This window comes from Numida meleagris, chromosome 3, assembly GCF_002078875.1.
Source record: "Numida meleagris isolate 19003 breed g44 Domestic line chromosome 3, NumMel1.0, whole genome shotgun sequence".
Classification (NCBI taxonomy): Eukaryota; Metazoa; Chordata; class Aves; order Galliformes; family Numididae; genus Numida; species Numida meleagris.
Window position 1 is genome coordinate 72,711,325 of NC_034411.1, and position 16,525 is coordinate 72,727,849.

A 16,525-nucleotide genomic window follows, 5' to 3' on the forward strand; every position below is an offset into this window, starting at 1 on the left:
ATTTGACTGTAGCATGAGCTGAATCTCTATAGGCGAAGCATAATCAGGACTGACCCTTTTTTTCCAAGAGCTCACCCACATCTCAGAAACCCGATGTGGGCTTCACAATTTGAAGAGAGTACAAATTCAGTGACCTTTTTTTATGTCATTCTAATCACAGAATCACAGAATCATAAGAGTTGAAAGGGACCTCTGGAAACCATCTAGTCCAACCCCTGCTAAAGCAGGTTCCCTACTGTAGGTTGCACAGAAAAGGGTCCAGGTGGGTCTTGAATATCTCTAAAGAAGGAGACTCTACAACCTCTTTGGGCAGCCTGTTCGAGTGGTTTGCAGCCCTCACTGTAAAGTTTTTCTCCATGTTTGTATGGAACTTCTGATGCTCCAGTTTGTTCCCTTCGCCTCTCATCCTGTCACTGGGCACCACTAAAAAAAGCCACTTGACTCTAGCCTTTAAGATATTTATAAGCATTGATAAGATCCCCTCTCAGTCTTCTCCAGGCTGAGCAGTCCCAGGTCTCTCAGCTTTTCCTCATAAGGGAGATGTGTCAGGCCCCTAAACATCTTTGTAGCTGTCTGCTGGACTCTCTCCAGTAATTCCCTGTCTTTCCTGAACTGAGGAGCCCAGAACTGGGTACAGTAATCCAGATGTGGCCTCACTGGGGCAGAGTAGAGGGAGTCGTAGCTGGTCGTGCTGTTTTTAATGCACCACAGGATACCATTGGCCGCCTTGGTCACAGGGGCACACCACTGGCTCATCACTTACAGTGGCTAATCACTTATCCATTAGTGTCTCTGCATCTTTCTGCAAAAAAGTATGTTTTCATTAAATTGATTTTCCTTCAAAATCAAGTTTATTCTTATGGGAGAGACAGCATAATAAACTCCACCAGTATAAAATACTTTTGATGATAGTGTTACTGTTTTTAAAAAGTTTATTTTTTAACCCTTCGCATTTGCAAAAATTTTTATGCTAATATGAAAATGAAGAAGAAAATCCATTTTCCCCTATTAGTAGAAGACAGTGCAATAGTGTACTGAGTGTCTGTAACACTACAAAGGAGGTACAAGGAATTTAATACGGGGAACCTGTATGACTCTACCTGATGGTATATGAAGATGAAATATCAATCTTACATTCAATTAGAGAATGTGCTGGAGAAGTTGCTCTATATGCAAAGTTAAAATAGTCTTAGTTAGGAGAGATGTTAAAGTTTTGTGACTCAAAGCAGACTTCTTTAGTTATAATCTTTTGATAGACTGATTTTTTTTGATGGAGAAAAGAAGCTTTCAATACTTAAGTACATTTAAGATTTTGGAGTACAGTTTGATTTAAAATGCCAGGAATACGTTAAGAAAAATATGTAAAAACTGACCAAGGACTAAGTGCAACTAAATATAGAGAAATACCAGTAAAGTACTTGACAAAAGTTACAGTAACATTGCTTATTTGAAAAGCAATGGTATACAGAAAGCATAACATATTTGAGGCCTTATGTAACCTGTTACTAAGTCTTTAGTGTAGTCCAAATGCTGTAGGAAATGTTTTTAAGTTTAATGGTGTCTTAGATCTCTGTGATTTTGGTTCTGCTCTTTCATTTCTTTGTAAAGGACAGTTCCTGGCTTGAGGAGTTGAATTAGACCTGATAAGATGCAAATTCCTCTATGATCTTGTGTTTACAAGTTTTGCACAGTACTGTCTTGAATGTGATCTGTATTAAGTACCTCATAGTGTATTGAGGCCAGATCTGGGCCATGCTCTTATGCTTTGATCTGTGTATGCCAGCATCTTCAGGCCAGAAGTGTGAAGCTGTTAACTTGGCTTGCCAGAGTCTATCTTAATTCAGATCAGTCCTTCTGCTGCAGGGCTGGGAAGTTTCTCTTGGGAAGGCTGAAGAGCTAAGAACCTGCCTTTCAGCAGCACTGCCAGTTTTAAATGCTGACATCTTTCGGGTGGTGGAACCGGAATCCTCACATTTAATACTCATTGCAGGACTGTGTAGGATTACAGAGCTTTTCCCCTCTGTTCACATTAACAAACAAATAAACAAACAGACAAAAAACTCAACTAATCACTTATAATTGGGGAGGAAAAGGAATGTCATTTGGAAACAGTGTTAACCTCTGATTGCCAACACAAAGCTGCCTAAATGGGTTTGTTCTGTAGAAGGCAGATTTCTCAGCAAGTCCGTCTGGCACATCAGGCCTTACATTTTGAATGTTTGAAGTCCCTATTAAGTTGGTTGCATGTACAGAAAATCAGCACTACAATGGCTGAAGGAACCAGGACGTTATGAGTGGTCTTAAAGTATGAATTGTTCTTAGTGCTTCCCTCCTAGGAGGTCACTGTAAACTCTTTGGCTGGTTTGCCCTCCAGCCCCCATGTACATTTATTTAGAAACTTGTTCATGAAGGATCCTGCCATCCTTTTTTCCTGTGTGGAGATGACTTAATGTTTTGAAAGAAATTGTATGTTGTTGTAGTTGTAGTTGTTATGTACTCTTTAAAAAAAAAAAACATAGGAAAGTATCTGTATCCCATATCTTTGTTCTTTTGATTTTTATATTAAAACAATATTTATAAATAAAATCTTTTGGTGTAACATACACTCAGCTTTCAAGGCTCGTAGAAATTTTCTAGCTTCCTTCTGAGTATATATGGAGAAGCAACACTGAAATTTGATTATTTCAGTTAACAAAATATATGTCATGAATGAGTATGCAGGATTCAGTTGTGGTAGGCCCATTTTGCAAAAATCATTTTAGCTATTTGAGACATAATCTTGATGATAGCTGATGCTTGACTGGTACTAGAGCATATAGTGGAAATGCTAAGATCCTGTTTGTTCCTGCTGTTTGCTCTTGTTTGTTCTTCCTCTCCAGGCCTGTTTTCTTGCCTTTTGCTTTGCCAGTACTCTGATATCTTTGCTTTGCCAGTGCTCTGATACCTTTGCTGTTTGGGGAATGCTTATTCAGCTTCTTTTTGATGTTCAGTAGTACCCTGTGAGTTTAAATGATATTTCTTCTGAGAGGCTTTGGAGGTTTCAACCTCAGGTTTCTCATGTTTTAGACTAAGTGTGTAGTTTAACAGATTGAATAAGACTTGTGGCAACTAATTTCGGTACACTTGTTGCCAAATCAATTACACATATCTGTATGAAATTAAAACAGGATGCTACACGGGTCCTGGAATATCTCAGTATTAAATGTTGAGATTTTAATGCTCCACAGCTGAGAGCCGAGGATCAGTTTGGCTTAATGAAACTGTCCTGCATAAGATCTTTACCTTCGGCAAAATACAGAGATCTGATCTGTGTTTTGTCAGGATACACAGTATATTCTACCTTTCCCAATAAAAAAATAAAGTTTTATTACAGGAAAAACTGTTGCAGTTCTGTTCTTATTCTGCTTTTTGTGTAAATGTGTCAACAATATATATATGTATTTTTTTGGACAGGTTATTTGGAAAAGGAATGATTTGCTGAGCAGAACAGCACAAGATGACTTATGATTCCTATTCTTCATGGAAGCCTGTCTGGATTCATGTGCTTTTTTTTTCCTGTTGTCAAAATTGGTATGTAGTGACCATATGTATAATCCAAAGTTCCACTTGAAATTTAGGAAGCAAAGTATTTAGGAAACTTCTAACTTGATAGTTTTGTGTTAATAACGAGACAGAGTTATAAATTAAGAGCATGTTTTCAATAATATTTTCAGCGTTTACTGTTCACTTAGCTCTTCAAGAGTGTTCACTTAACTATTCAACATACAAATGGTTAATATGGCTGTTGAACTTGTGGGAAAGCTGGGAATAGAAAAGAATCTGGCACTAGAATCTAAAACTATGTAAGTCCTTTCATATGACCTACAAATTGAGAACATGATTTTTCTCAAGAGAATATACAGTTATTAATTACATTTTGCATATTTGTGGTTTAGAATAGTAATAATGACTTGCGTGGTTGGCATTTCTTGACAGATAATGGCTCTCTGAACTAAGGATAGAAATAAATATCCTCAAGAGGTCAATTAATTGTTCTTAATGACCCCAAGCAGAGGTGGCTGTTCCCCCACCGTACTTCCCTTTGAAAATTGCTGCAGTAATGTTTATAGAGTGGAAAAGAGGAAAACTTTCCAAATATAACTAATGCTTCTATGCGTGTAGTTCTGTGGCTCATCTACCCATGCAGTATAATTAATTAGTTTCAATTTAGGACATGTAAATAGTTATTACAACTAAAAACTACTAGTTCCTTTCAGGGGGATTAGGTGAGTAAGAGAACATTGTCCTTACTGATTTGTGCTCTGATTCACCCATTGCACTGGCTTTTGTGGAAGGGATTCCACTGCAATTTGTCTCTGCTTATACTTAATGGCATGAGAGACAATGTTCAGCTCATACTGAAATGGGGTTTTAGGTTTCTTTGTTCAATAATGGTGCATCACAGAACGCATACTTCAATATTTTCTGTCTCTGTATAATTTTTTTTAAACAAAATAAGCCCTTGACCGTCCTACTTGACTTTATTAATCTTCTCCTAATGTTTTACTTTTTTATGGTTGCCTTAATAATTTGTTTTTGCCACATTTAACTTCAAAATTACATCAGCTGTAAAAAGCTGCAGCGGGCACCCTTTTGTGGTTATGTAACACATTAACAAGAAATAGATTTACTCTGCCAGGCACTGGGAGCTTTAAGTTTCTGAAGAAAGATGATTTCTGCATGCTGGATCAAATCTTGGTTCTGGGCAATACTGGAAATATGCTTACTTTTAGCAGATAAATTTAATAAATCATTGAACATTCTGGCAGCACATCATAGCATCTTCTGATCTACAATAAACATAACTGTTATTGTGATACTGTTTTTAGAAGTAAAAAGTTCCCTGCTTTGGCTATGTTGGAGTTACTGGTTTTGACCAATGTCTTTGCGTGTAAGATACAATCTTTTATTCCTGGTTGAGCATGCTACCCAGATTTTGAACAGAAATGTGTTTACCTTTTAGCTTCTAAAACTGTTAAAAACAGACACCATAGTTCTAGCAATAATTATATTTGATGAATGGAATTTGTGTGGTATTTAGCTTTAAGTGTGTACTTCATTGGAATAATTGTGTCTATTATGTTCTATAAAAAGAAAGTTGCATATGAGTGAGAACCTTGCTTTAGAGGAAATGTGCATACCCAGTAATTTTCAGCACAGAAATGGAAAAAAAGTGGTTGCATGAAGCGTTTTTGCATCTGAAAAGAACTGGTGAGGGTACGTGGTCCAAAAGTGAGAATGCTGTAACAAAAAGATATCTGCATCTTGCTTGAGTACTTTCATCATCAAAAAGCACACCTATTTAAATTACCAAAGCATGGTGATCTGTTACAAGCTGTGCAGTTACCATTCAGCAATGACCCTGGCTTTGAAATTGCAGGATTTGTCTTTCTCAAAACACAGGTGAGGACTGAAATGAAATGCCTGTGAAGTTATGTTATTGGTCCCGTTCTTTCGTTTGAAGTTTTTATCCTTACATAATTTTTGATATGTCAGGGGGGTAGGAAGAGGGATGCATGAGAAAGGAAAAATACAAGGTGCGTGTTTAATAATTGTGTGACTGTTCATGGCAGAAGCCCTGTGAATACAAAATATATATATGACTGCTACAGAGGAACTTTGAACTTGCTGTCTGAATGCTAATGACTTTTACAAAGTGTGATACCCAAGACCGTAGCTAATTTGCCTGAAGTAGTCACATAGCCTTTGCAGTCAGGTGGGGAAATCAGGGTGATTCACCTCTTCCAGATGTCTATACTAAGATCATGTGAATTATCTCCTAAATTGCCTTCTGAACTCACAGAAGTTCTATGGCATCCACAGAATCCTGTGGCTAACATTTTCACTATTCACTAGAATAATTGTTTCCTTTGGCTGCTCCTACTTCTTGTGTTATGAGACAGCAATCATTCACTTTTCCTATGCCACTAATAACTCTGTAATAGTCCTGTGGTACCTTTTTTCAGTCACTTTTGAAAGGAGATCAGACAAAGCAGAATTGAACATAGCACTGAAGATAAGAGATGCCATGAATATGTATTGTAGCAGGTAGTACATAATATATATTGTATGAGGATAGCTCCTGCTTTTCTTTGTTGCTTTGCTAACAACTCCAAACACTTGGATTAGTTTTCTTAGAGCAGACTACTGTCAGACTTCTGGATGGTAATAGTTTGTTCAGCATTTGTTGCTATGCAGACAACCTTGTTTGTGTAGTTTACTTCTAGCAACACTGAAATTAGTGTAGCAGTTTATTATCTTGCCATTAACTATCATGAGATCCTTCTGTACCTCTTTATAGTTAATCTTTGTTTTTATTAGATTACTCTGAAAAACAGTTTATGTTCATCATCAGTAAATGTCATGGTTTCGCATTTCCCTCTTCTTCCCATATGTTGAACTGCTTGAACCCCAGTATAGATTTTCTTTTTAAGACCTTCCTGTTGACCTTTTTCCATTGAAAGACTAACTGCTCATCCTTTTGTTACCTGTTTTAAACTGATTATTATCTGTGAGGGGGTTTACAAGTGCAGATTAGTTTCTTTTAGAGCTTTGGTAGAGACCTTGTAAAAAGCAGAAATGCAAAAGTTACTTTTCCTGGTTTATTGCTTACTGAGCTCTGAAAGATACTGCCTTTGGGAATCTCATTTTTGATACTCTGTGATTTTAAGTCCAGAAGAATTTGTTGAATTTATGCTCTTTTACAGTCCCCGCAGGACACTACAGCTTCTTTTCCTTCTTCAGCGTTCTTTTCTTATGGAACTTTGGGTGAGATTTTCTCATTTGTTGCTAAAAATCCTTGCTTCTCTGTCCTGGAAAACTGTTCTAACGTTTGTACCATTGGTTACAGAGTTTATTCCAATATCTAGTAAAGAAAAGGTTTATAAAGAAAAAAAAAACACACACAAAAAAAAATCCAAAAACAACCCCACAAAGAAGAGTTTTGACTACTCTTTCTGCTTTGGTTTGTAATTAACATTGAGGCTTTCTGTATAAGCCTCTATAAAATAAAAAATGAAAGTGAAAAAGAAAGGAAAAGGAAAATCTAGAACAGAGGTAATTGACACTTCTACAAAGTATCAATTTACGTAGCTTAGTATACTATTGTCAAGTTTAACATCCTTTGAAATGTAATGTAGTTGAGTAGAAAATGATGACAGTAGTCTTTCCCACTGAAGGAGGAAGACCTCAAAAAAGTGGAATTTTTATGACGCAGTTAAGCTAGCCTCTTAATAATATCTCTTTTTGGCACAATTAGAAGTTAAGAAAAACAGGTTAATTGTTTGTCTTAAAAAAAAAAAAATTGCTGAGGGCTGTCTAGCCCTGGAAACCATCTAGTGATCTTAAGCTTGAAGATAGGAAGGGAATAGAAATAGGAAGGCTTAGCTATGGAATAAGAGGAGCCGGCCATAATGCTGATGTTCCTTGATTAATTAATTCCTGGCAGCATCATGGAAGGCTTGTATTTGAATCACAAGAAGTTGTCCAGCCTGGTGACATACATTATATTTATCGTTAATTTGTTTGTAAGTGACATATTACTCTTTTGATCTAAGGAAGCTTTTGCTCTTCCATGAAACATATGGCTCTTGTGTAATTTCTTAAAAGCATTCCTTCCTCCTTTCACTTGTGCCCAGTGTTGGTACCAAACAGAACCTGCATAGATACTGTGAGTAGGATTTGTGTTAACAAGCACAGGCATCTCAAATTAGTAACACAAATTTGTCACAGTGTGCAGGGTGGAGGACATTGATTGCCCTCTTTAGAAATCTGTATCTCTCTTCTGACTGAAAACATGAAAACAGTCTGAAGTGACTGAACCTCTTGTCCAGACTGAATGAGAGGAATTCCACTTTGTCTTTCCGGCTGTGGTGATTTGTTTTTTAAAAAGACATAGAATCTTTCTGGTTTTCAGCTTGTTCAGATGCCAGAGTACTCTGTGAGTGCTTAATTTAGTAGTCCAAGATAGAGAGGAGTTCTGTAAAGAGCTCCTGGGGAGCTCTCAGCTCTTTTGCATTTTATTTGTCTGTAAGAACAGTGAATATTTGATAAATACATAAGGCAGTACCTGTAAATTCTAAAAGAAACTGCTGCATTGTATCAGCATAACAGTGAGGGTTAGATTAACAGGGAAAAAAGAGGATGTGCAGTTAAACTATGTGAGATACTAAGATAAATTAACAAAGACATGTCTAGACCAGTAAAAACATAAAGTTTGCTGCAGGGGAGGGTTGCAGCAAATAAAGAAGAATTAGTTTCCTATACATTGATGTGAGTCAGTCACTAAGTGAAACAAATTGAGAAATACTTTAATCCTGTGGACGAGTTACTTGATAATGAACAGCAGGTTAGGATGTTTTACATGTTTCTTCCTGAGGCATTTGATGCTGTTGACTGACTTGAAACAAAGGATTCTGTAATATTTAGGGAAGCTCACATGGGTTTGCTTTTCAGTGCCTAGCAAACAGGCACATAGATGATACTGGTATTATGTAAGTTATTTGGAAATATTACTAATACTTCCAGCTGTAGGTGATTTCGAAGCAAAATCATTAAGTTATGAGATTATTTAAATATACTAATTAATTAAGATCATTATGAGAATATTTAAGATACTGTAAAGATAGAGGATCCAGGTAGTTACAGGCTCAGTAGTCTGACCTCAGTTCCACGGAAGGTTATGAAGCATATAATCTTAAATGTCATCATACAGGACAATTGAGTGATCATAAGCAGCCAGCATGAGTTAAGAAAAGCAGGTCCTGCCTGACTAACCTGATCTCCTTCTGTGACAGTAGACGGTGGAAAAGCTGTAGACGTTGTTTACCTGGAATTTTAGTAAAGCATTTGATACCATTTGCTACAGCATTCTCATGGAGAAACTGTCTGTTCATATCTTGGACAAGTGTATAGTTTGCAGGGTGAAGGACTGGCTGGATGGCTGGACTCAAAGAGTCACGGTAAGTGGAGTTCAGTTGGTGGCCAGTCACCAGGGGTGATCCCCAGGGCTCAGTAATGGGGCTAGTTTTGTTTAATATATTTTTTTCAACAGTCTTGATGAGAGGATTGAGTGCATCCTTAGTGAGTTCACGGGTGATACCAAGTTAGGTAGTACTGTTGCAAAACCTTCCTACCTCCAAGCAGAGTGATTTGTGTAGGCCAGATGGATGGACTGAGTCTATTTGCATGACATACAATAAGACCAAGTGGTGGGTCCTGCAACTGGGTCATAACAACCCGATGCAGTGATACAGGTCTGGGGAAGAGTGACTGGAAAGCTGCCTGACAGAAAAGGACCTGGCTGTTCTGGTTGACAGGCAGCTGAACATGAGCCAACAGCGTGCCCAGGATGCCATGAAGGCCAGTGGCATCCTGGCTTGCATCAGAAATAGCATCATCAGCAGAACCAGGGAAGTGATTGTGCCCTTGTACATGGCACTGGTGAGGCTACACCTGAAGTACTGTGTTCAGTTTTGGGCCCCTCACTACAAGAACTATTCTGAATTGCTAGAGCATTTGTAGAGAAGAGCAACAAAGCTGGTAATCAGACTAGAAAATAAGAGTTATGAGGAGCTGATGAGGGAACTGGAGATGTTAAGGAGATGAGGCAGCCATGGTTGCATGCATGGTTTAGCAGACATGGATTCAGTGGGTCAGCTTGATAGGTTGGACTTGGTGATCTTTGAAGGACTTTGCAATCTAAGTAACTATGATCCTATACTGATTTGAATTATTCTCTCTTCGTAAGTAAAGTTTGGTTTCAAACACAAAAGTTTTCTAGTCCTTGTTATCGTAGAGAAAAGCCTGTTGAATAAGAGCATTTTACAATAATAGCAAGACTACAGGAGCAGGATCTTTAAGAAAAGGACCAAATATTACTAGACTCCTCTCATGTCTGCTTAAGTAGAAGGTGTCAATCTAAAGTGTAAAGATGTATTAGGGATACTTTTGTCATTAAGGAAAGCAAGTAATCATTTGGTTCCCATTGATTTTAGTGAATCTTATTTGGTTTTTTTTTTTAATTCTTCTTTTTCAGATGGAAGTACAGACATGAATTTAAGAGCTTTGATGCTTTCAGATGTTTAATTCAGATTTGGTAAATGACATGGAATAAGATGCTGCCTGAACAAGCTGAAATGCCTTGAAGACCTTTGGTTCTGCTTTCATTCTTCCTTGAAGCAATGGTTTTCTCAGCAATGTTGACACCAACCAATTCTGGGACCTCAAATGCTACTTTTATTGTTTATGAAAATGCCTACACGAATTTTACCACTCCCCAGATCTTACTTCGTAGTGGCACAACACAGCCATTGAGATATAGTTCAGGTGCTGTGCTCACCAACGAGAGAAGTACCTTTCTGGTAAACACTACACCTGTCCTGCCATCACAAGAAGTTTTCAGGAGCTTGAGTTTGCCACTCCAGATCATACTTTCTGCTGCTATGATATTTATCGTGTTGGTTTCTTTCCTTGGAAACTTTGTTGTATGCCTCATGGTCTACCAGAAGGCAGCTATGCGATCTGCAATTAACATTCTCTTAGCAAGCCTGGCTTTTGCAGACATGCTGCTGGCAGTGCTGAACATGCCTTTTGCTCTCATAACAATCATTACCACTCGCTGGATTTTTGGGGATATATTTTGCAGAGTCTCAGCCATGTTTTTTTGGCTTTTTGTCATAGAGGGGGTAGCAATTCTTCTTATCATTAGCATTGACCGATTTCTTATTATAGTTCAGAGGCAAGATAAACTGACACCTTATCGTGCGAAGATTCTTATTGTGATTTCCTGGGCAGCATCCTTTGTTGTTGCTTTTCCATTATCAGTAGGTAATCCTAATCTGCAGATACCCTCGAGAGCACCTCAGTGTGTTTTTGGCTACTCTACTAGCCCAGGCTACCAAGCGTACGTGATAATTATCTTGCTAATTTCTTTTTTTATTCCATTCCTGGTAATGCTGTATTCTTTTATGGGCATACTCAACACCGTTCGCCACAATGCGGTTCGTATCCATAGCCACCCTGACAGCATATGCCTCAGCCAGGCCAGCAAACTTGGTCTCATGAGCTTACAGAGACCCTTTCAGATGAATATTGATATGAGCTTTAAAACTCGTGCCTTCACAACCATCTTGATTTTGTTCCTTGTCTTCATAGTGTGTTGGGCGCCCTTCACCACTTACAGCCTTATTGCCACATTCAACAGCCACTTCTACTACAAGCACAACTTTTTTGAGATAAGCACTTGGCTCCTCTGGCTCTGCTACCTCAAGTCTGCACTGAACCCACTGATTTACTACTGGAGGATTAAGAAGTTTCATGATGCATGCTTAGACTTGATGCCTAAATACTTCAAGTTTTTGCCACAGCTACCTGGCCATACAAGGCGGCGCATTCGACCCAGTGCCATCTATGTGTGTGGAGAACATCGGTCAGTAGTGTAAAGCTGCAGCTGTAGGACAATGATTGTTATTGTTTGGGATTATTTGTTTTCAGGCTTTTTGTTTCGTTGTATATGGCTTCTTCAATGTGGCCATATCTTATAACTTGATAAAATTTTCCAGTACTCTGTGCAATTCTGGGAGGAAAGGTGGAAGGAAGGTAATTGGTTATAGCTGGGTTTACTACCAGAATACAATGTAAAGAAAATAACAAATGTTACCTCTGGGATTCCATGGAAATCCATTCTTTTAAACAAAAATTGCATTTGTAACATTTTGTCAGGTTTATGCTTACTAGGCCTGCAGTTGCATCTAATTGTAGGGATTTTTTTATGCTGCTAAGATACAGTATATTTAGTTGGTGTAATTTTTCTGAAAAATGTTGCTGCTGTCTGCCAATACATTGGAGCCAAAAAGTCTCATTAAATAACTTCTATTTAATTTTAACAATATTTCAGAGGTTTTGATGTTGATGTTATAAAACGTTTTTCTTTTTTAATATTTCCATTAATATTTTTGTGCACTTTAAAAAAAAATGCTATAGATTTTTTTCATTGGAATGTTTTGTTCTGTATTGAAGGGGTGTTATTGTTACTATTTGTTACATTGGTGAATTTCAGTGAAAATCCCATGTAAGCTCTAGGAGGGCAGTTTGTGTTGTAGCTACAATTACAGTCATAGATTTGCTTTTTTTTTTTCTAACAATTGTTCAAAAGTAACAACTGCACAGTTCTTGGGGGGGCTGGGAGTGGAAGAGGAAAGAGAGGGAGAGAAAGGAGTGAAAATGTCATATCCTGAGGTTTAGGCTGACGCAAGATTTAATAAAAAAGGAGTTCATTTGAAAATTGTTTGAGGGGAAAGGGGTAGCTTTAGTTACTTTAGGTTGTTAGAAGCTATCCAAACCTAATGATATGCCTGAAAAGCTATCAGGAATTATGACTTTGTGCTCACAGTTCACACTGTGTTGATGTAACACTTTCTCTGCATGAAACTCATATAAGGCTAGGTATGCTCCATATGGCTGAGGTCTTGCTGTCAGGTTATGCAGATAGACTTAGGGATAGCACAAACCATACCTGAGGCTAGGACCTAGTCTGTATAGAAGGGAAGAAAATCCTAATTGCTTGTTTTCCAATTTAAGTATCGGACTGAAACCTAATAATAATGAATAACTGTTGACCAGCAAATTTTGCTATGGCTAGAATTAAATTCCCGTTTTCCCAGTGAGGCTACGTTACATTGATTTTTTCTTTTCCCCTTTCCTTCTGCTGCCTCTGTATTGTTCTCATGCATAGGCATCAGTTTTTCTCCCTGAAATGCCAAACCATGATTCTGATTAGTGTCAGGCTGCCTTGGTACCTGCCTGGAAAGTAGAAAGACAAATGTTTTCCTTGATAATAGCAATCTAGGCTCGCATTCTTTTTTCAATCAGCTAAATAAATACTTAATGAGGGGCAAGTAAAATCAAGACTTAGGTTTGGGCTTTGAAGTGAGATTTGCCAGTTGCTCTGAGCAGATGCATGAAGAACTTGTGTGTTCTTGTACCTGAGGAGCAAATAGCAATTTTATCTGTTGTTACGTAAGTATTGAAATAACTGCATGAACGAAATGCCCTGTACTGCTATCCAGGGACTGCTTGCTTCCAGAGGCCAGCTAAACATTTATAGCATGGGTTCTGTTTTTCTTCAGTCAAGAACTAATTTAACAATGATCTCCATTCCCCTCATTGATAACTATTGGCAAAACTGGTGGCAGTTTTTACATTCTAGGAGACTAAAAAGAATCATTCTGAATTCTAGTTTTTTTTTTTTCATTAAAAAAAAATAATAAGCGCGTTAATGCACTGCAAGTAGAGGTTGTGTTTTGTAAAGGAATCCAGGTGGCAGTGATGTTATTGATGTCTGCTTTGTATTTTTTTGTCTACTAACTGATGATACAGATTTTTCTGATCAAAATGATAGTAAAGGATTTCCACCGTAAAACTGTACAAGAATGTTTTATTATGTCCTCACATTATAGCTTTTATTTCTCAATTACATTTACACTGATAGCAAAAGTTGACCTGGTTTGTAGGGATTTTCTGTTTCTGTCATCCCTGTTATCTCTGTAAGCAGCAAAATTGTGCTTAGAGCTAATGTAATACAGTGAGAGTATGCACTGTCTAAAGTGGCAGGGACAAGTATTTTTTGCTGTCTTCCAGAGCTTATAATGTGAGGCTTGAATGAATATTCTAAAATATACTAGTTCAAGAACAAAACAAGGTTGAGTAATACCAGAAAGTTAGTGAAAGGACTTTCTTGAAGAACATGTTGTGGTGGGATTTCATAATCTCTGATAAGTACTTGCTGTGAATTAGAAATTTCAAACATCAAAGAATGTTAATTGTTCTGAATAACCTAGTGTTTGTTTATTCCTACTGTACCAGGGTTTCTGCTCAAAGCTGGGTCTGCTGATACTTGAAGAAAAGAAACCCTGATAGTGTAGCCCAGATTAAAATGTGACGGAAGTGGTGATACAGTATCCACACTTTTAGAGATTTTAGAGATTTCAGATTTTAGAGATGATCAAAGCATCCAGTAAACAGAAGGGTGCTCAAGAAAAGAAACAAAGTGTCAGAGAAGTATCCCTAGGGTAATTATGTTTACAGAATCATTTGGCCTATTGTGTCTAATGGTCTTTAGAGCAGTGCCTTGATAATTGAAGCTAAAGTCCCAGGACCGAGTGAAACACCACTTAAACTGCTCAGTCTTATTGTCTGTGATCTCGCCAAGTTAAGTCCGATTTTGCTGGTGTCTGTAATGTTAAAACACATATGTGCTTGCATGATCAGGTCTAGTGAGGCATTTTGGTGGACTTGATCAAGATGGGATTTTAAAAACTGAAATTGGTCCTTCTTGATTCTGCTGGGAAATTGTAGCCTTCTTCTCCAAAAATGATACTTGTTACTGAACTCTATTCTTATGTTACATTTTCAGAAATATTTGGTATGGAGGATTGAAATGAATGTATTTTCAGTTATGTTTTGGTTTAATTAATTCTGCCAAAGCATGCTGCTTACACAAGGCTCATTTGTAGAAATCTGTTGCTAAAACAATTCTTTTGTACACAGTTGTGTATTTTTGACATTTGTTACTCATATAACAATATGTACATAGAGAAGAAAATTGTTTTGCCTCTTACTGCTTTCTGTTATTTTCTTAATTTGTATGCCAAATGCTTTTTTCTTTTAAATTTGGGCATATGCATAGACATCTGCAAGATTTCAGTGGTCTTTCTGTAACCATTTGAGACTTTTAATTCTCAAATCATTCTCAGTACCCTCCTTGAGAGAGATTTTGAATTATTTTTAAGTGAAAAATAAACATTAAGAGCACAAGTTTGTTGCAGTTGAAATGGTGAGGTATTTCTTAGGTCCAGTTTTCTGGGAGCCACTACTTTGCCATTATGAACTGGTTTGATCTTTTTTTTTTGAGCAGACATTTTCTGATACAAAGAAACATTGAATTACTCTTTGTAAAGAACCTGTTAAGTGGAATGGTATTGTCTTTTCTGTACATATTACACCTGTGAACATACCTGAGGAGGGGAAAAAAGGAAAAAAAAAACAAACATGAACATTCTCAAAAAATGTGGCAAAAGTCTGTACAATTGCTATGAAATTGTGCATTCACAGACTAAGCAAAAGTTGCCTTCAGTTTAATGCCCAGCTTCCAATTTCAAACACCTTATTTTGTTTGTAAATTAAATCACAATATAAGGTTGCTTTTCTGAATTTCAGTTTAAAACAAAATGGTTTTGTGTGTGTGTATAAGAAAAGTTACAGAATGTGCTCTTATAAGAGAGTGGAGATGTCAATATATCTAAAATATCTGAAGTACTGTAGAGTAAAAGAGAAGCTGGAGATGTAAGAAGAAAATAACCTTCCAAAACGTACTGCCTGAACTGGGTGTGCTACTATATAGCTTGGATGAAGTAATAAAAATTATCTTACTTTGCAATAAATGAAACAAACAGTGGTACTGCATGGCATGATTCATTTCAATAGAAGACAGTGACCTTTATGATTCAAGCGCTGCATGTTTGTAGGTGATGGATTATTCCCCATTTTAGTAGAATGAAAAATGTTCAGCATCTTGGCTGTTTTGGGGGAAAATTCCGCTCGCTAACAATTTTGCAGAAATTCTGCTGGACTGATTTCTCTGAATGGTAGTGTCAAGGCTTGTCCCTAAAGAACCCCTGCTAGGGAGGTGGGTGTTCCGTATGCTAAGGCAGACATGTCCAGCCTGCGGCCTACAGGCTGCATGCGGCCTGGCATGGCTGGCAATTGTGACCGCCCCCTGCCCCACGCCACCATGGTGGCAGCTCTTCCCAGTGGAGTGGGCCTGGGCATGCACCCATTGCTCAGCAACTGCCATACCATCAGTGTGCTATTAACACTGTGTCGACTGGAACCAGGGCACAGGGAGGGCAGTGCTGACTCAAATGATGGCAGATAATTATATGCACTTTGATACGCTGGCTAAACACAGCACTCTGAATGGCAAAGAATACACAGCCATGCTTTCTGTTTTGGCAAAGGAAATTGAGAATAGGCTTCAAGGTTGGCAAAAAAAATAATCCATTTATGCTTATGACACCGTTTTCAGTTGATATAAATACGTTACCTACAAATTTTCAAATGGAAAATAGAGAGTTGCAATCAGATATTCAACTCAAAAATCGGGTTGTGTCTGTTTACCAGACTTTCATAAGACCTCTTTTACCAGAGAGAAATGTCCTTCACTTCATAGTCAAACCTTATTAATGTCATCACTTTGTGACAGTACATACATTTGTGAACAGTTGTCAAGGATGAAGTTCAAGAAGAGTAAAATTTCATCGAAAATCTCTGATGAACAACTTGAGAGCTCACTAAGAATTGCAACCACTGCAGTCAAGCCAGCCTGGTATGTTAGTTTCCCAAAAACGAGGGGAATCCCACTGGTTTTATGTTTTTGTTCCTTTCCCCCTTTTTTTTTTTTAATGTTTTAAGAAAAATATTAAAAATT

At 37.6% G+C, this 16,525-nt stretch overlaps 1 protein-coding gene across 2 annotated transcripts in view; it reads left to right on the top strand.

Moving 5' to 3' along the window:
• GPR63 (G protein-coupled receptor 63) overlaps positions 1-15,496 on the top strand; it is a 33,475-nt gene extending 17,979 nt beyond the window's left edge. The window contains exons 2-3 of one of the 2 annotated variants that reach the window (XM_021391862.1): positions 3,454-3,570; positions 10,076-15,496. In XM_021391862.1, coding sequence (XP_021247537.1) covers positions 10,221-11,480 — 1,260 coding nt within the window. In that variant the 5' untranslated portion in view covers positions 3,454-3,570; positions 10,076-10,220 and the 3' untranslated portion in view covers positions 11,481-15,496. The remainder of the gene's footprint in view (positions 1-3,453; positions 3,571-10,075) is intronic. The other variant, XM_021391863.1, reaches the window with a different exon arrangement.